The 19,626-nt window shown below is 36.9% G+C and overlaps 1 protein-coding gene and 1 long non-coding RNA gene across 2 annotated transcripts; both read left to right on the top strand.

The window, feature by feature from the left end:
* Positions 1-9,358: 9,358 nt before the first annotated feature.
* LOC145556138 (uncharacterized) lies at positions 9,359-10,825 on the top strand. The gene is made up of 3 exons (XR_014091769.1): positions 9,359-9,554; positions 9,690-10,052; positions 10,214-10,825. It is a non-coding gene; the product is annotated as an uncharacterized LOC145556138 (long non-coding RNA).
* Positions 10,826-14,064: 3,239 nt separating this feature from the next.
* LOC145556137 (uncharacterized) lies at positions 14,065-17,803 on the top strand. The gene is made up of 4 exons (XM_081617793.1): positions 14,065-14,964; positions 15,158-15,329; positions 16,697-16,743; positions 16,839-17,803. Exons 1-4 carry the CDS (start codon positions 14,129-14,131, stop codon positions 17,473-17,475), a joined length of 1,692 nt encoding a protein of 563 aa, XP_081473919.1. The 5' UTR covers positions 14,065-14,128; the 3' UTR covers positions 17,476-17,803.
* The last annotated feature ends 1,823 nt before the right edge of the window (positions 17,804-19,626 follow it).

The following is a 19,626-nucleotide window of genomic DNA, read 5'->3' as shown; positions in this document are numbered from 1 at the left end:
ATTTAAAAATCCTTTATAAAATTAAAAAAATTAGTTTAGAATTTTATTTGAATAGAGTTTTAGGATAAAATTGTTAGTTTAGAGTTTTAATTTCAATAAAATACCTACATTTCAGATGTACAAAAAAAATTATTCGATTATAATTATCATAAAAAATTATTTTTTATATCATAATATTTTTCTTGATATTCGTAAAAATTTTGTAAAAACTAAGTTTTGGGTTCGGGTCAACCCAACACACTTTGAACATTTATTATATTTAATTATTTTTCCCAATTTTTTTTTAATGTATTAAATTAAATCGAACATTTCCACTTACATTATTATTAGTCATTACATGCCTACTAAATAGCAAATCGTCACAAAAGGACATCAATTCCTAACTAATTTTCTATCAATGATGTATTTTACAATTTGACATCAAATTCAACAAACAAACCGGGCATCGCATGGGGCACAAAACTAGTTAAGGATATATAATGAACATTTATATTTTATAAAATGATCTCCCTCGAAAGATCTTGTAATTAGGGTTCTTAGCTCCCTCGAAATATAATTCAAAACTCCCTCGAAAGATAGGGCAAAACTCTCTCGAAAGAAAGACCATAACTCCGTCACGAACGCTTGATCTCCGTCTCGAACGATTTGACTCCGGCAAGATGGCCGACGAGTTGGCCAATCGGTGTTCAGCGCTGAGATTGGAGGATGAGGAAGGGGACCTGATTGATCTCAATAATGTGGAGAACGAGGAACCGAATGACAATATTGAATTGCTGCTTGTGGGGCGATTGTGCACCAATCGTCCTTATAATGTGGAGGCGTTTAAACGTACGATGGTGAAGGTATGGAACCTTACGAATGATCTTGTAATTAGGGTTCTTAGCCCCAATTTGTTTGCTTTTCAGTTTTTTCATTAGAAGGATAGAGAAAAATTATTGAAAGGTAGACCATGGTGTTGGGAAAATCACTTGTTATTATTAAAAGAAGTGGATGGGGATGAACAACCTGACCGCGTTAAACTAAATCAATCACCGTTCTGGATTAAGGTGATAAATTTGCCTTTTAATTGTCGTTCGAATGCTTATGTGAAGGCGCTTACTTCGAACTTGGGTGAGTTTTTGGAGATGGAGGATGATACTTTTGGACTGGATCGATATAGGAGGGTTAAAGTGATGGTTGATGTAGAAAAACCTCTTAGAAGGTATCAATGGATGAAGGATAGGAGGGGGAATGAAGTGAGGGTGGAATTTAAATATGAGAGACTCCCGTACTTATGTTTTGCGTGTGGTATAATTGGGCACTCCGAGAAAGATTGTGTGAATGTCTCTGAAGAAGATAAGTTGCAGAAAATGGGATGGAGTTTGTTCTTGAGAGCGTCACCCAGAAGAGGAGTGATGAAAAAGGTGGAGGAGGAGTCTCAGATCATGTCTACTAGAAGGCAGCTTTTTATAACAAAAGAAAATGACCCTTCAATTGGTGTAGAGAAGCAGGGAGCTCTGACTATAGGGGAAAAGGAGTTGAGATTGGTGGGTGGGGATGGAAATTTAGATGAGGTGGAAAAGGGGAGTGTGGGGACTGACTTTGGGGGACAAGTAATTGCTCCAATTAATAATTCCAGTCATGAATTCAAGGAAGGGGAAGCAGATACTACTAGGAGTCAAAAGGTGGGTGAAGAAAATAATGCTAGTTTCCCTGTTACTTTTAATATGGGGTTGACTTCTCCTAAAAAGCAAGATAGGAAGGTTTTTAAGGCTGCTAGAGTTCGAAGCAAGATGTCTGCTGATATGGAGACTGATGAGGGGAGGGGTGAGTTACATTCTGGAAAAAGGAAAGCTGGGGTACAGGTGGAGAGGGACATCAATGACAGTGTAGTATCGAGTACAAAGAAAGCAAGGGGGTTCATAAATGACGTGGTGCCGTTAGATTTGCATCAAGTAACGGAGGTTGGTGTGGTCCAACCCCGTGAAGATCAATGAAAATTTTAGCCTGGAACTGTTATGGGCTTGGCAACCCATCAACAGTTAGAGCTCTCCAAGATTGGAGTTGGAGGGATAGGCCAAACGTTGTTTTCGTCATGGAAACAAAATTGATGCAAATCGTCTAGAGTTGATTCGTAATAGGTGTGGTTTTGCTAGTGGTATTTGTCTGAGTAGTAATGGGAGATCAGGGGGGTTTGGGGCTTTGGTGGAGAGACTTGAATGTGGTGATTGTGTCTTACTCTGCTCACCATATTGAGGCGAACGTGTGTGATGCTACTGGAACTCCGACTTGGAAGATGGTGGGTGTGTATGGTTGGCCGGAAGCCGCAAATAAACATCGAACGTGGGATCTTATGCGCAACATTCATGCTGGCTGCTCTATTCCGATGCTCTTTTTTGGAGATTTTAATGAGATATTGGGAATGAATGAAAAGAGCGGAGGGGTGGTGCGGGGAGAAAGACGGATGGATGGTTTCCGGGATGCTTTAGAGGATTGTGGTCTTCGTGATCTTGGGTATAAGGGCGACATATTCACTTGGGAAAGGGGTAATTCGATGGACACGTTGGTGAGGGAAAGACTTGATAGATATGCCGCTTCAAATGGGTGGTGCTCTCTTTTTCCTTATGCTGAGGTGATTAATTTTCCCATTTGTCACTCCAACCATGCAGCCATATTATTGAAGTTTAGTGAGAAAAATGAGAATGAGAGGAAAGGTAAAATCTTCCGATTTGAGGCGTTATGGCTTTCAAATGAAGAATGTGGTAAAGTGGTCTCTAACTCATGGATTAGCGTTGTAAGTGAACCGATACACACAAGAGTGGCAAAATTGGCGGAGGATTTGTCTTCTTGGGCAGGAAAGAAATTTGGTAATATTATAAAGAAGATAAAAAAAAGCTGAAAAAAGATTGGTGGAAGCGCAGGGTGGGGGGCTTGATGCGAGGCGTCTGGAGTTGTGTAATAATATCAAGAAGGAGATTGATAAGTTAAGGAGGCTTGAGGAGTCTTTCTGGTATACTAGAGCGAGGTCGAATGAGTTATACGAGACAGCGATAAAAACACCAAATACTTTCATCACAAAGCAAGCCAAAGGAGAGCAAAGAATTTTATTTCGGGTTTGTATAATGATGAAGGGGACTGGAAGTGCTCCGTGAATGACATTGATGGTGTTATTGCTGACTATTTTGGAGCTCTATTTAGTACAGATAATCCGAGCAACCTTGAGGAGGCCACGGCTGGACTCGTGTCACTTGTGTCGGAGGATATGCGGGCTGTTTTGGAGGTGGAACCGACAGGGGAGGAAATTCGAGATGCCCTTTTTCAGATGCACCCTAACAAGGCTCCTGGACCGGATGGATTGCACGCGTTATTTTTTCATAAATTTTGGAGTGCTGTCGGGCCCGGGGTGATTAGCTTTGTGAAGGGTTGGTGGAGGGGAGAGATCAATTTGGGTGAGGTCAATCGAACTTGCATTGTTTTGATCCCGAAATGTAATGAACCGAAGAGAATGTCAGAGTTTAGTCCTATTAGTTTGTGCAATGTGTTGTACAAAATTATTTCAAAGACTTTGGCAAACAAAATGAAACCTATGCTTGGCTCGGTTATCTCCCTAAATCAGAGTGCTTTTGTTCCAAATTGTTTGATTACGGATAATGCACTAATTGCGTTTGAGATTTTTCATTCGATGAAGAGGAAAGGGGAAGGGAAGGAGGGCTCGGTTGCTTTGAAGTTGGACATGAGTAAAGCGTATGATAGAGTGGAGTGGGGTTTTCTCGAAAGGGTTATGCAAAAATTGGGGTTCCCGCAGTCTTGGATTGATCGTATCATGCAATGTTTGTCTAGTGTTTCCTTTTCTTTCAAGTACAATGGTGGCATTTTTGGTTCGTTGATTCCTTCTCGGGGTCTGTGACAAGGTGACCCTATTTCTCCTTATCTTTTCTTGATCTGTGCTGATGCTTTCTCTACTCTAATTGGGAAAGCTGCGAATGAGAAGCTTATTCACGGGGCTCGGATTTGCAGAGGGGCTCTTAGAATTTCTCATTTATTTTTTGCGGATGACAGCATTTTATTTGCTAAAGCTACATTGAATGAGTGCTCTAAAATTGCTGATATAATCAGTGTGTATGAAAGAGCATCTGGTCAGAGTGTTAATCTCAGTAAAATTGAGGTAGCCTTTAGCAAATGCGTTCCTGCAGATAGGAGAAGGGAGATCACTGCTACTTTGGGAGTTAGGGAGGTTGATAGGCATGAAAAATACCTTGGTTTGCCCACAATAATTGGGAGGTCGAAGAAAGCAATTTTTGCTAGCATGAAGGAAAGAATTTGGAAAAAATTGCAAGGTTGGAAGGAAAAGCTGTTGTCTCGCCCGGGTAAAGAGGTTCTCACAAAATCCGTGGCTCAAGCAATTCCCACTTATATGATGAGTATTTTTAGAATTCCTGATGGCCTTATTGATGAGATTCATTCGATTTTGGCTAGGTTTTGGTGGGGTTCTAAAGGATCGGAAAGAAAGATGCATTGGCAAAAATGGGAGGCACTTTGTCTTCCAAAGTCGATGGGTGGCATGGGGTTTCGAGATTTGAGAGTGTTTAATCAAGCCCTCCTTGCCAAGAAAGGGTGGAGATTATGTAATGATACGGGCTCTCTCCTTCACAGCTTGCTCAAGGCGAGATATTTCAAGAATTCAGATTTTTTGAAGGCAAATAGGGGTCATGATCCAAGTTATAGTTGGAGAAGCATTTGGGGAGCAAAAGCACTTCTTCTCGATGGGTTGAAGTGGAGGGTAGGAAATGGAAGCTCAATTAATGTGTGGGAGGATGCTTGGCTTTTGGGAGATGGTGCACATATGGTCCCTACACCAAAACCCGATAGTAATTTAAATCTTCGGGTTGGAGATTTGATTGACCATGAACGTGGGTGTTGGGATAGGGATATGCTTGATACGGTATTCTCCAATGACGATAAGCAGGCTGCTCTGAACATTCCTATCTCCCCAAGCTTACCTCGTGACAGCCATTACTGGTGGCCTAATCCGAGTGGGATCTACTCTGTTCGAAGTGGATATTGGCTAGGAAGATTGGGTGCACTAAGGTCATGGGAGCTGTTGTATGGGTCTGAGGGGCGGAATGCGTGGCGGGTTATATGGAATTTGGATGGTCCTCCCAAGCTTAGCCACTTTTTATGGCGTGCGTGTAAGGAACAGCTTGCTGTGGGTAGTGTGCTTTATAGGCGACATATTAGGGACTCCCAATATTGTCAAATATGTGGATATGCTGAAGAAACTATTGTGCACTCACTGTTTGAATGTAAGTATGCAGTGGAGATATGGAAGTACAGCGATTTTGGTGACCTTAATGATGCTAACCCCGAGTCGAATTTTGCTGAGATGCTATGTTGGATTGCAAATAAGGTCGGCAAAGAAAAGGTGAGAGTGTTTGCTACGCTGTGCTGGGCTGCTTGGCATTGTCGCAATATGCACATTATGGAAGGTATGCAAAATATAAATGCTGTGGGATTAGCTGCTGGTTTTGTGCACTTGAACACTGATTATGGAGTGTATAACTCTCGTGTAAGAAGCTCTGGTGTGAGTGGGGTGTGTGCGTCTGCAATATCATGGTCTTGCCCTCCTTCTGGTGTTGTCAAGTTGAATGTGGATGCCCATATTATGGATGGAGTTGGTGTTCAAGTCGGTGTTGTCATTCGTAATGACCATGGTGCGTTGCTCGCTGCTGCTGTGAAGAAGTTTGATTTGCTATGATCCCCTGAAATGGCTGAGGCTGCGGCAATGAGGTATGGGATGGAGTTGGTGTTTAGACTTGGCTACGAGAAGGTTATCCTTGAAAGTGATGCTCTAGGTGTTGTGAGTGCAATACAAATGAAGCAGAATGGTGCTGCTCCTATCTTCCTTCTCTATAATGATGTGATTAGTTTAAGTAGTAATCTTGCTTTCTTTGCTTGTAATCATGTTAAACGAGCGAGGAATACGGCAGCCCATTGTGTTGCTAGATGGGATACTAGTATTGTTCCGGAACGTGTTTGTTTGGGTTCTTTTCCCCAAAGTATTCAAGCTTTGGTGGAAATTGATTTAATATGATTTCGCTCGTTTGGCCTCAAAAAAAAAAAAAAAAAAAAAATTATAAAATGATCGATCACAATGTGAGAGAAGATTATCCTAGTTTTTTATTAAATTAATATATGTTTATGAGCGCCATTTGAATATTATACTACATACATTTTAACTCTAACATTGATAGATGTTTATTCGAATTTGAAACATAGATGTTCATTTAAATATGTGTGTATTCACACATATATTAATGTATGTTCATTCACATGTTAAAAAATGTTCAACAATTAATCACATATTGTTAATTCATTATAGACCTTTGATGATTCTATTTTAAAATATAATATAATCTTATGGTATTTAATTTCATCCACATATAATATCAACATATATTAAGTTGTATTTTGACATATCTATCTATATATACTACTTCCTCCGTTACATATTATGTGCAACATTTGCCATAAATGGATGTTTCACATTATGTGCAACAAAATCAAATTTTCTTTTTTTAGTATATTTTTTAAAATGAATTTACCAATATACCCTTACTTAAATTCAATTAACACATTAACTCAAATATTATAAACTTGTTACTTACTTAATTTAAGTTAATGATTGTCATGAAATTTACCCCAAACTAATTAAATCAACCCATTCAACTCAAATCTCTTCTTACTCTCCTTCTCCTCCAACTGGTCAACCACCATCTTCACCACTCACTAGAAACCACCACCACCACCACCATTATTCTCTACTCTAGAGTACCCTCTTTCTTCATCTACCCACAAATTTCTCCTCTCTTTCATCTCTCCTAAGATCACGGCCGCCACTGTCTGACGACCACCACCACCACCACTTTCTTTGCTAGAAGTCGCCGCCGCCGCCGCCTCTCCTTGCTATCGACTCCCCTTTCTCTCTCTTCCTTATTTTTTTATTTCATCATATCCACCAAAGCTCTTTGAGGTTTTTATGGGCAAATTTGACCATGTAAATTCTAGATCTAAAGTTTTTATAGTCAAATTTAACCAAATAAAATCCTAATTGATGATGTGAAGCTAGTAATTAATTTGTCATATTAATTTTTTTTCATATTCAAAGTTAATGAGTTGTTTTTTTTTTGGATATGGGAGGGGTATGGTTCACGGTGGTGGTTTTTTTGTGGTAGATTGTTGGTTTTTTTGGTGGAGGTAGTTTGGGGGTTTACGAGGTTGCGGGTTTTGGGTTTGGTGGAGGCTATTGGTTGTTTTGTGTTGGTGGAGATTGTTTACGAGGTTGCGCTTGGTCGGTTTTTGGGTGGTTGTGCTTGGTCGGGTTTTGGGTGGTGGTGCTTGGTCGGTTTTGGGTGGTTGCGGGGATGTTGGTTGCTGCATATTCGGATCTGTGGTGGCAGCAGGGTGGGTGGGGTGGGTTTTGGTAGTAGTGTTGGTGTCCAATTATGAACTTAATTATTTGCTCTGTTTCCTTAATTAATCTCCCTTAAAAATTTCTTCTTGGGAAATGTGCAACTCATTTTGTTGCACATAATGTGTAACAGAGGAAGTATATATAAAAAGCAGTTCCTTTTAAAGGAACGGTGTCACGTGACACTCTTTAAAGTATGTGTGCTATGTCTCAATGCCACATCATCATCCAAATTATATGCTTTGAATAAGATTTGAACCCATAACCTCCAATACATATAAGTAATACATTTACCATCTCAACCAACTATTATTGATGTTTCAAGTTTGACATAATATTATATTTTCATTTCAATTATTAAGTAAATTAGAGGTAATATAATCCATTTATTTTTCACAAGATTAAATATAAATACAAATGTTAAAAAAAAAAAAGTGACATTTGAAGCAACGCCCGAAACACTACACACACTAACTATACAAATAGTCGAACATAATTAAGTACACAAACTAGCAATCCGGGGCATCGCCACACTAGTTGAGTTATTATTAATGGTCATCTACATATTAATAAATATTCATTTGGATTTTGATATATGTTCTTTTTCATATTAATAAATGTTCATTTAGAATTTAATATATGTTCATATAGATTTTATACGGTTTCAACTCATATTAAAATATTTTTGTATCTTTATAGTGCGTTCATTTCTGAATTCGTAATTTTTATTCACGCGTAAATGTTCAATTTTGAATCCTTAGATTTCACATACTTTTGTTTGGAATTATGTGTTGTTATTATTGTTTTGGAAAATTTGATTGATCTCTTATTGTGCAAGATGATCAAATAAGGAATTTGAAGGCGACATATATATTGTGCTCAGATTATATTTTTCATGGAAAACACAAAAATATATAATTAGAGGTGCAACAAGAAGGATTATATATATAGACACTTTATTATACCAAATGTAACAAAAAATGTTCATTTAACAAGACACATATGTACATTTGGTTCACTTTCATGTATATGAAACAATTACATGTAATAGTATAGCTGTATAGAAATGCGTTATTATTGTAATTAAATTAAATTTATTTTATAATGGGAATTATTTTTTAACGTTTTATTTTAATAAATAGAATTTTAAAACGTATGTATTTGCATACATCTTACTATGAAACTTACACATAACTTTTGAAATGAACATTTGATGATACAAAAATGAATATCTATTAAAATACGAATAAACAAAAATGAACACTGGATCATTCAATACGTTTTATAATAAAAATAGTATGAACACAATAATCCTTATAAATAAATTTGCTCTATTATTTTTATTTGTAGAAAATTCTTAAAATTCAATTCAGAAAAAGTATTAATTTGAAAAAAAAAAAAAAAAAACTCGTTTTAATAAAAATGAACATTTAATAATACAGAAATGAACATGTTATAAAAATTTACAAGAAATTCATAAATGAAAAGGGGCGGGGCGGGGCACACGCGAAGGGTGTGGGGGTGCAGGTAGTGTTCCCTGACGTGGGGTGTAGTAAAAATTTGTACTAATTTATTTATTGATAATATACAATAACTTAAAGTGTCAATTTTTGTTAATTATTATAACTTTGTTTTAAAATTATATATTAATAAAATATATTATCGAGTTGCTCAAGATCTTATCGTGTTGAGTCAGAGCTTGCTCAACTAGTGCTCATTAACATTTCAAGTCGAGACGAATTTCAATCAAATCAGCTCGGTTAAAACAGCTCGAGTCAAATTTTAACCGAGCTTTGATCAATTCAAGTTGCTCGCAAGCCATTCAACTCAATTAACAATTTAACCCCATAGTGTGATTAATTTACACATGCACTCAAAGTGTCGGGCCTAATTTGCTACCTAGGCCTACAATACGCCTTGTCGCCTTCTAGTCTTCTAGAGTTATACCAGCTGAAATTACCACACTCCGGACTTTCGAAACTTTGATTTTAGGGTTATAATCAACATTTGGATTTTTAATCACATTAAAATGGAGTTTAGAGATTTAATCAAAGACAAGAAATTTTGGGTCGCCTCCCTCTTGATTGCTTGGGCTGCTGGACTTCAGGTAATCAATCCTTTTCTATTTTTGTTTACTATTGAAATTCTACATTTGCGATTTTTAATTTGTGTAATACAGAAATCAATTGTGCTTTTTTTTTTTTTCTTCGTATTTTTGACCTGAAAATTTGGGCGAATTTAGGGGCATATGATGTGGTTACAAAGGCAGGATGCATTCAAGCAGAAATTTGGGAATTTAGACGAAAATGATGATCAGAAGAATTTAAATTGAATGTGGGTTGCAATTTGAGAATTTGGGTTTTTCAGTATGTATTTGGTAGTTGATAAAATAGCAAGGATTATTGTAGAATGTATTGTATTGAATCTACTTGTGAATGAACTATTTTGCAAATAACAAAATTATTCTACTAGTTTTGATTTGAAAAAGTAATTATTCATTTTATTGTAATTGTTATGGATTCTTTCTATGAGGTTAAATCTTATAAATGGTGTGTTTTGCTGAAAACTGATCATTGACTTTTTATGCATATTCATGTGTCCAAGAGTCTAATCGATAAATGATTGGTGTAAATTGGATGATATGTGTATACCTGTATTTATGGGTAGTTTCATCCATATGAATAAGATCTAGATATAGAAGAAACTTGAATTTAGCTTGAATTTTCTTCCGTTGCCAAAGCGGGGGGGGGGGGGGGGGGGGGGAAGTTCTATGAAAAGGCTTCGCGTGAAATAGGGAATTATGAATTGATGGAGAATTGGAGACTGGGAGTGCCTAGTGGTAGTGAAGATATGTTTGTTTTTTTTGAGTTTGGGTTGGTCATTGGTGTGTGTCGATGCTGTCCATTGAGCTGACAGTAACAAAGGAAAATAGTTGTAAATTACATCATAAAGCCTTTTCTGCTCAGCAGCTCTATTGGTTTACCATTGTTGCCTTTTGTAAGGGTGCAATGTTTGTGAAAGTTGTGGTGCTTTGGGGAAAATAGTGACCATGTCTGAATGACTTGGTATTGGTTGGTCGTGGTCAATTCATAGAAGATAATTGGGGTTGTTCATGTTCTTTTCATCGAAATGTGAATCAATTTTGCAAGGACTTGTCTGAGTCAATGAGGAGTTTTATGAAACTTTGAACTCCTCCTCCCTTTGATAGTAATAAGGGTTCCTGCCTTTTTGTAATAGCTCCAACATAGATTGCTTCATTAAGGAATACTTATTTGGATAAGATCTCTGGTTGACTTAGAGCTGGTAATTTTTTCCAGAATTTTTGTGCATGGATTCCCTTGCGACAAGGGCCTTTATTCTACTAGTCCATCTCATATTGTCATTTTATCTTATGCGTAACGCAACCTTGTTTGTAACTTCAGCTAGAGTCAGCTTTGTCTTGAAAATCCACAATACTATGGAGCTTTATAAAACTTTCAGACAATTTGAAACTGTTTTGCCTTTTTTTGGGTGTAACATCAAATTGGGGACAAGTATTGAGAATTATGCAACCTCTCAACACGATACTTGATTCCTCTTCTTGGATCACTTCTTAAATTACTATCTGTTATGAGACAATAAGACAATGTTCCCTGCTTCGGCTGTAATGTAAAACTGTCTATCTCATCTTAGGTTCTCTCCAACAACTTATTGTGAGTCTATATCTAGAAGAGAATAGAAGTATAAAGAAATTCTTATGACGGGTAAGTCTAGAACTTACAGAGAGTTTCTTCACATAAAAAGACTAATCTTAAATTTTATCATTTCCTTTTCTTGTAAAGGGTTTTTTTTTTTTAAAAAAAAAAGCTGTTATTGACTTATTGTCTGGCACATTGACAGGCTTGATATTTTTTTGGTTCCAGGTGCGGAGCTTGTGTGAAGGAAGGTGAGGGGAGGAAAGGGTGGTGTTATGCATTGTTGGAGAATTTATTGGAGGGATAAGAGTAGAAGCTCGATAGGTGTGGTGGGGGTTGTGGTGGTGGAATCATTGATGGAAGGGATAAAGGATAAGAGGTTGGTACTGGTCAGGTGGACTGGTGGAGTGAGGGTTACAGAATATGCATGCATTACATATATATACACTCGACTTTATAGCTTTAGATCGTTATTACATATGTTTCTAATCACTTCAGCTTTAAGTTGTCCGTCACTTTCTGAAAACATGTCCATGTCGTGAACTTGACTTATAAATAGTGTATAAGTCATACAGGTTGTAATGCCTTATGTTGTCGAGTACTTAGTGAAACTGATTAATTTCCATAGCTTCCAGTGGGGGTGTTTAGGAGTTTAAAGCGTTGCTTGATATAGACTGTAGAGCTTGTAGTACTCCGTAGTTGATTTTCCCTTTAATTTAAGTTGTTGCTGTAAGTCTATTGGCTGATAGTACCAAAGAAAATAGTCAAATACTACTGTGAAATACAAACATCATATTACAAGAGCAAGAATGTATAAAAGATTTTCCAGGATTAAGTGTTCACTTAATTTAATTTGGCCGTCCTTTGATGCAGTAGTACGTTTTGAATTAGGAAGATTGACATGTTTGGCAAAATATCATGCAGTTCAAATTATAAGTCAATATTACTAGATATATGATTTAATGCACCCGAGTCAATAATCCATTGATTCAAAACAATTTGGGAGTAGTAGCAGTAGTATTAGTGAACTTAAGTGTAGCAAACAACTGTTGGAGTCAATGTAGTTAAAATGGATTGATCTACATCACCCATATCGCTACTACCTTGCTGTCAACTCTTGGTATTGGCGGCAAAATTTTCATGACCATGCCCACCATTGTAGCCTCTTCCAGGGCCCCAATGGGCTGCACCTCTATATCCAAGATCTGTATACTTCTCAGGACACCGAACTAGCTCAAACAATGTTCCTTATCTGGATCTTTGTGGCCACAATGTGAGCAAGTATGAGGTTCAACGCTGCCCCAATCTGCAACCCTTGTCCAGATCCTTGTGCTTGACCATCCATAGCAAAGCTTGCCATATCGATGCTAGTCCCTAGTGCATCAACTATCATGTTACGCCTTTTAGCAACCAACACGGTTCCGTGAGCATAAGAAAGAAAGGGAAGGGGATGCATCATGACTCATGAACTGCCAAGCAACAGTGCAACACATCATATTCAATAGTAGCGGAGCAAGTACAAGTTGGAGCCTAAATAGCACTTACAATTTCATTCCACAAAGTACACAAATCATCGTAACTTTTTTCTCAACCGTTTCATTGGAAAATCTATCACGTAGATCTACCACGAATCTTTCACATTATCAGGAAGGCATAGTTTGTCTAATAGAGAAATCAACTGTATCAAAATCTAAGCCGATTAATAGAAATTGGTATATTCATCCGGGTATTGTTTGCATGGTGTATTCAAGGGTATTGTTTGCTCATTTAGATGATTATTATTCATTTTATTATCAAATGGACAAACAAATACCCTTGGGTGCACCGTGCACCGGGTGTATATAACAATCTTTCTATGATTGACAATCCCCCACTTTTATAGTCGGAAGATTTTTTTAGTTGCAGTAACATAGTAGGGCTAGTTAGAGCTATTCACCGGTCCAAGATCGGACCAAGCTTAACCGGATCAAAAATCGAAAATTTAATTTCTTTACTACCTACAAACAACCTACTACGTATTAAAACATTCACATCATTAATCCACAGTTCCACACATCTTCTCTCCTCCTTCACTTTAATCTTCCAAGAGAAAATGAAAAGAAAAAGTTTTTTTTTTTTTTTTTTTTTTTTTTTTTAAAGGAATGAAAAGATTTAAGTTTTGTTGAAGCAATGAAAAGATGAAGTTTTGTATAAATAAACGAAGCAAATATTATTGTAGTAGGATATGACTTGTGTCGTCTAAAAAATACTTGTATAAAAATGGTTATTCGGAATTTGGGATGCTTAAGACGTATTGTCGCATATCCGTGTATCCTAAGTAAATCCTACACTTAGTGACCTAGGTCACCTACAACGCTATCTAGCTAGTCGGCTACATTCAAATTGTAATTGATCTGAGTAGACAATACTCAAATAGGGTTTATCAACTTATCATTAAAAGTCGTCGTAATCAGACTTGATCAAAGTTAGCCCTACAACAACTTGATCAAAATTAGCCCAACCTGATTTTGGGCAGATTTTTTCGACTGCGTCGATTTTTTTTTTTTTTTTTTTGACAGGTTTGAGAATGAATTTTTACTTTTTATGTATTTTTAGTTGATTTTCTTGGCCCACCTCTAAAAGTCCGCACAACTCGGATATTTTAGGCGGGTTTGAGTACAAAAATCTGGCTCAATCTTTCCGAGAAGTGGGCTGATTTTTAACCTTGGCCCCGCATGTGCCCGCTCAATAATCACCTCTAGTTGCAGTTACTTGTGCTTTTAAACAATGCCCTAATTACTAATGGAGTAGTAGTTATCCTATTACTAAGTCTCCGTGGTTCCACTAATACGCCGCCGTTTAGCCACGATCAACATAAAAAAATCTTGTAAAACTCTTCGTTTTGGTGATGTAAAATTTGTTGTCTCTTTTACCGCACAAGTACATAAACAATTGGTTGGCAAAGGGTTTTATTCTGGAGTTAGGGGTTTAAGCATTGAAGCAGAAAAAACTCATCGAAATAGAAGAGATGGTGTTATCAAACAAGAAATTGAAGCAGCAAATAAAAGCTAAATTTGCAGAAATTTCAAATTCAAAGAACCCAGATTTCGAAATCGTTAAAAACCCAGATTTCGAAATTGTGAAAAACCCAGAAACCCCAAAATCACTGAAACAATTGCTCGATTCAACAACCCAGAAACCCAGATTATCAAAGAGAGAAAAACGCAGGGAAAATCTATCAACTGGTGAAAATAACGATATCCATGTCGAAAAATCTTCAAAGGGGAAGAAAAGGAAGAGAGAGAAAGTGGGTGTTGAAGATGAGGGTGGAGTTGAGCTTAAGGTTGACGAGAATGGGGGTGGAGTTGAGCTTAAGGTGGACGAAAATGGCGGTGGAAAGCTTGAGGTTGTTGCAAATGGCGGCGAGGGTGAAAAATATAGTATCAAGAGATTGAAGAGGATTGAGAGGAATAAGAGAAAGGAGAAGGAGAAGAATGAATTGATAGAGAAATTGAGAGGTGAAAATGGGGGTGGAGTTGGGCTTAAGATTGTCGATAATGGCGATGGAAAGCTTGAGGTTGTCGAAAATGGCGGCGAGGGTCGAACATTGGGTGTCAAGAAATTGAAGAAGATGTTAAATTGGGAGAAGGAGAAGAATGAATTGGGAGAGAAAAGTGAGGGCGATGTTGAATTGGGTGTGAAAGAAGGTAGTGATTTAAGCAAGGAAAAAAGAGTTCCTATGAAGAAGAAAAAGAAAAAGAAGAAGAAATCGAAGTCGAAATCGAAAGCAAAGATTGAGACTGAGGAGAAGCAGTCTGAGGTTGATAATGCTGTTTTTCCAGAACAAATTGTTGATGAGACTAGGTATATCTCAAATTTGAACATGTTCATTTGGTTAATTTTTGTGTTTGGTTTGATTTGTTGTTAAATCTTAAATGCTAATGTTAATATACTATTATGTATGTAATTGTATGTGTTTGTAAATGTTGATGTCAATTTTTTTTGGAGGAGAAGTGGTGCCTTATATAGATGTTGTTTTGGTTTATTTGTTTGACAGGGAAGGAAATGAGGATGATTGTAAGAAAGTATATGTTGGAGGGATGCCATATAGTTCGACCGAGGATGATATGTGGAGTTTCTTTGATCATTGTGGTACTATAACTGATATTGATTGTATGAAATTTCCTGAGACTGGAAAATTCAGGGGTATTGCTTTTATCAGCTTTAAGGTACTTATAATTTATCACTGAGATGATTTATATTGTTTTGGATTTCTGAGCATTTATACTTGACTTCGTACTCATGAAGATCGAATATCAGTGCTTGACATATTGCTTTTGAACATTAAAAATATATCATAGTGACATTCAGACATTGTTTGGGCTGGGGGAGAAGAATTAACACTTGATAAGAATGATGTTACTGAATTCCAAGAGATGTGAATAAAGGATTAGTATGAGCATGTAGAAACTGTTGTTTGTGAGAACTGTTCTTCCTCTGTTGTCTCTTCTTCCCTTTCTTTAAATTTTATCAAATATTCTGTAGTAACCCCTTTTCATTTTGCTGCTTCTGAATTTTACCAATCAGAATTAATCATCTTTTGGTGAAATATTAGACATAGTAAACAGGTTGACATATACAACACACTCTATCATGATACAATACAGTTCTGTCAGTGTATGACTGGTTAATGCTGTAGATTAGCCTGCATTCTGAGTCATTTGGTGGATTAAGCAGTTTTGCTAAACTTTACATGATATTAAAGCCTCAGAGGAACAAAGGATTAATACGGAGTATGAAACAACAATTACTTGACATACGCACATACCAACATCAAGGATTTGTAATTCTAGACTTGCTCCATGTTTCAAGTTAAGCAAGATTTACACATATTAGCCGAGCCTAGGTGTACATCAAGGATTTGTAACTTCTAGACTTGCTCCATGTTTCAAGTTAAGCAAGATTTACACATATTAGCCGAGCCTAGAGAGAGTTTCATTTGTGATGTCATCCTTTCTTGTCATTAAATATTGTACCACAACATTTGTCCCTGGCAGTAATCTCTTTGCAACACTTCTTCATTTCTTAGTCACTATGACTGAAATACTTCTAGAGGATTTTCATTTTTATGAAGTTTAAATTAGTTCTCGTTTGTATCAATCAAAGCAACTAACCTTTGTAATCCTCTGGCTTCAAGATATGCAGGCCTAATTCCTGATATATTTTACATAAATTAACCATTGTGCCAGTGATCTTACTTTGTCATGTTTACTGTAGCAAACTATTAATTACTTGTAGAGTTCCTTCAATTTGGTAAGTCATTATCACTTAAACAATTTGACAATGACATCTTATAGGGTGGTGGAGAATGCCATCTTATAGGGGGTTGGAGAGACTTGGAAGTTGTAGCTGCTCGGTTATTTTAAGGCTTTGGTGTTACTGCCTAGATTACTGGATGATACTATAATTTTGATGTATAAACATGCTTTTTTGATATCCTTGGTTTTGAGTCTTTTTACAATAAATTCTCTCTTCCTTGTGCTTGGTCAATATATTGTACTTTCCTTATTTTATAATGTTATCATGCTTTTTGCAGACAGAAGAGGCCGCTAAAAAAGCCCTGGCACTAGATGGATCTGAGATGTACGTGTTTTCCAATATGCATCTGTCTATTGATTTTTTGTCTTACTTAAGTTTCACATCATTCATATACTTGTGTCAATCTGCTCTTATCTCAGGGATGGCTTTTACCTGAAAATTCAACCCTACAAGGCAACTCGTACCACTAAATCATCAGCCTTTATCCCACCAGTCATAGAGGGCTACAACAGGATATATGCTGGAAACTTGTCTTGGGATATCACAGAAGAAGACTTACAAAAGTTCTTTTCTGATTGTAATATAACGTCCATCCGATTTGGGGAGGATAAAGAGACTGGAGAATTCAAAGGATACGCACATGTGGACTTCTCTGACAGCGACTCTCTTACAAAAGCATTGAAACTGGATCAGCAGGTAGTATGTGGACGGACTGTGAAGATAAGTCGTGCAGTCCCTGTGAGAGCAGGTATAAGAAATCCAGGGTCTGCCTCAGCACCATCAACTGTAAAACCTCAACAGAATAATATTGGAGTTATGCCACCAGCTGTAAAACCTGAAGAGAATTATAGTGTTATTATGCCAGCAGCTGTACAACCTGAAGAGAGTTATGATGAAGTTTTTCCACCAGTAGTACAACCACCAGAGAATAATACCGGGGTTAGCTCTGGGAAGCTTAAGAGGAGGACTTGCTATGAATGTGGTGAACGCGGTCACATTTCTTCTGCCTGTCCAAAGAAACAAGCTGCTGAACAAACCGCTCCAAATGCTGGTTAGTAGTCATAGAATTGTGAACATCTCCAACCACTTGCCGTGGAGAATTTTTTGTGACGCACTTGCAGTAGTTGATTACCAGCATATTGACTCTTTTATATATGGTCTATATTTATAAAAGGAATATTATCTTTCTTGCCCTCATAGAGTTGAGTTACACAGTATTTTCTAGTTTTTTTTTATTTTTTTTTTATTTTTTATTTATTTATTTATTTTTGGTTACACAGTATTTGCTAGTTTTACGGATTCGTAATTTGTACCTCTTTCTCCCCTTCTGTAGGAGCAACTTCTACCATTTTGTTTTCTGAAAAAGATAATATGAAATTTCACAATCTCAGGCTATCTGTTCAAATTCCAAAGCTTGTATGCAACACATTAGTCAGTCCTTAAAAAAATTGTGAAGTTCTCTTTTGCCATTTGAGGAATCAATTGTGAAGCTCTTTGCATCCAAATACATGTGTTGTATGAAAGATTCGTCGTGATCTGACTTTCCGATAATAACTTGTGTTCTATCAGGGGTAATTGGAGGCTATATGAAAATCGAGTACAAGAAATGAATTATATGATGATGAGTTGAGTTGAGCTAAGTTCAAGCTCAAGATATATTTGTTAAGTTAAAAGTAAAGTTTAGAACTTTTTAAAACTGAATAAACTCATCTTCATTTAAAATTTCTTTTAGGTTATCATAATTATCATGTTGAGTAGGGATGACAATCTAGTCCGGATCTGACCCTACTCCGCCCCGATCCGAGGTAAAATATCCGCTCCGAGTCCGAGAAAAAAGTAATCCGAGTTCGACTCCGTTAAAATAATCCGACTCCGAGTCGGAGGAGGGTCAGAGTCGGATCCTACAAAAAATCCGAGAAAAAAATCCGACTCCGACAAATGTCCGACTTTAACGGATTATCCGACTCCGACTTTAATAGATAGTGGATTTTTGTGTGGGTCATGGTGGCATTGGGTGTGGGTTGTAAAGGCCCAAATAGCCCAACATCTCAAAGTATATTGAATAATGAAAAAAAAAACTCGGATTCGGGACGGATCGGAGTCGGAGTCGGAAGTCGGACATTGAAGTCGGAGTCGGATGTCGGATTTAACCTCCGACTTCCTGTCGGGTCGGAGTCGGATTCAGCATAATCCGCTCCGAGTCCGACCCGTTGCCATCCCTAATGTTGAGATTATTGATAATGTTTTGGCAACTAATCGAACTTTTTCTATCTAATACATATTACTACGTTGACCTTGCTTTTATAAAAGTTTCATATCTATTGACTATTGCAATGTTTTCCTATTTGCATATGTTTTTCCCCCCTCTCTCTTCATCTTAAAATCCGCATAACTTTTATGTCGCAAAATTTGCGGAACTTCAAAACATTTTTGTAAACATTTGAGGTTAATATATTGAGGTCATTAAGAGTGAGCGTGAAACTCCTTTGCCTCCTCCAAGAAACTACGAGTACATATATATAAAGTACTCTCTCCGTCCCTAAATTACATTCCTCTTTGGAAATTTACACGGGAAATTAAGGAGGAAAGAATAGAACAAATAACAATAATTAGATAATGCAATGGGAAGTACAAAGATAGATTAGTTATTACTCATGACATGTCATCAATCCTTTGCAAAAAAAAAAAGACCAATCACATGCTCCTAATTGAAAATTTTTAACCAATCATATTCATTGTAATTTGGCACAAGGATTATGAGTGAGATTAGGTAAGGATGAGTGAGAAAACATTAAATATAAAACAGAAAAAAAGAGTTGATATACTAAAAAAAACTTACCAAAAATAGAAAGGAGGAATGTAATTTTGGAATACCAAAAATAGAAAGGAGGAATGTAATTTAGGGACGGAGGGAGTACATTTTATCCTTGAGCATAACAATAAATCAATTAATAAGTTTTAATAAATATTTACAGTCAAAATTGAGAACATAGTCTAATTCCATATCTAGTTGATAAACATAGAAGCTCTCTATACAGAATCAATGACGTGACATGATGACTTCGTCGTTTCATCTCAACTTTGGAAACAGTTGTTCAACAAAGTTATCTGGTGATGAGGGTTTGGATTCTACTGATGTAAAAACAAAGATCAGTAATCCAAATTTGTTAGTAGGCTACAGAGAAAATGCAATTTTCGTAGAAACAA

This window comes from Chenopodium album, chromosome 8 (assembly GCF_948465745.1).
Source record: "Chenopodium album chromosome 8, dcCheAlbu1.1, whole genome shotgun sequence".
NCBI classification, from domain to species: Eukaryota; Viridiplantae; Streptophyta; class Magnoliopsida; order Caryophyllales; family Amaranthaceae; genus Chenopodium; species Chenopodium album.
This window is presented reverse-complemented; position numbering and strand designations above follow the sequence as displayed.

Bases quoted from the DNA above. Each gene is read 5' to 3' on its own strand.
- LOC145556137 (XM_081617793.1), top strand. From the start codon at position 14,129: ATGGTGTTATCAAACAAGAAATTGAAGCAGCAAATAAAAGCTAAATTT. The intron at 14,965-15,157 runs GTATATCTCAAA...TTTGTTTGACAG, and splicing joins CAAATTGTTGATGAGACTAG to GGAAGGAAATGAGGATGATT. The intron at 15,330-16,696 runs GTACTTATAATT...TGCTTTTTGCAG, and splicing joins TTGCTTTTATCAGCTTTAAG to ACAGAAGAGGCCGCTAAAAA.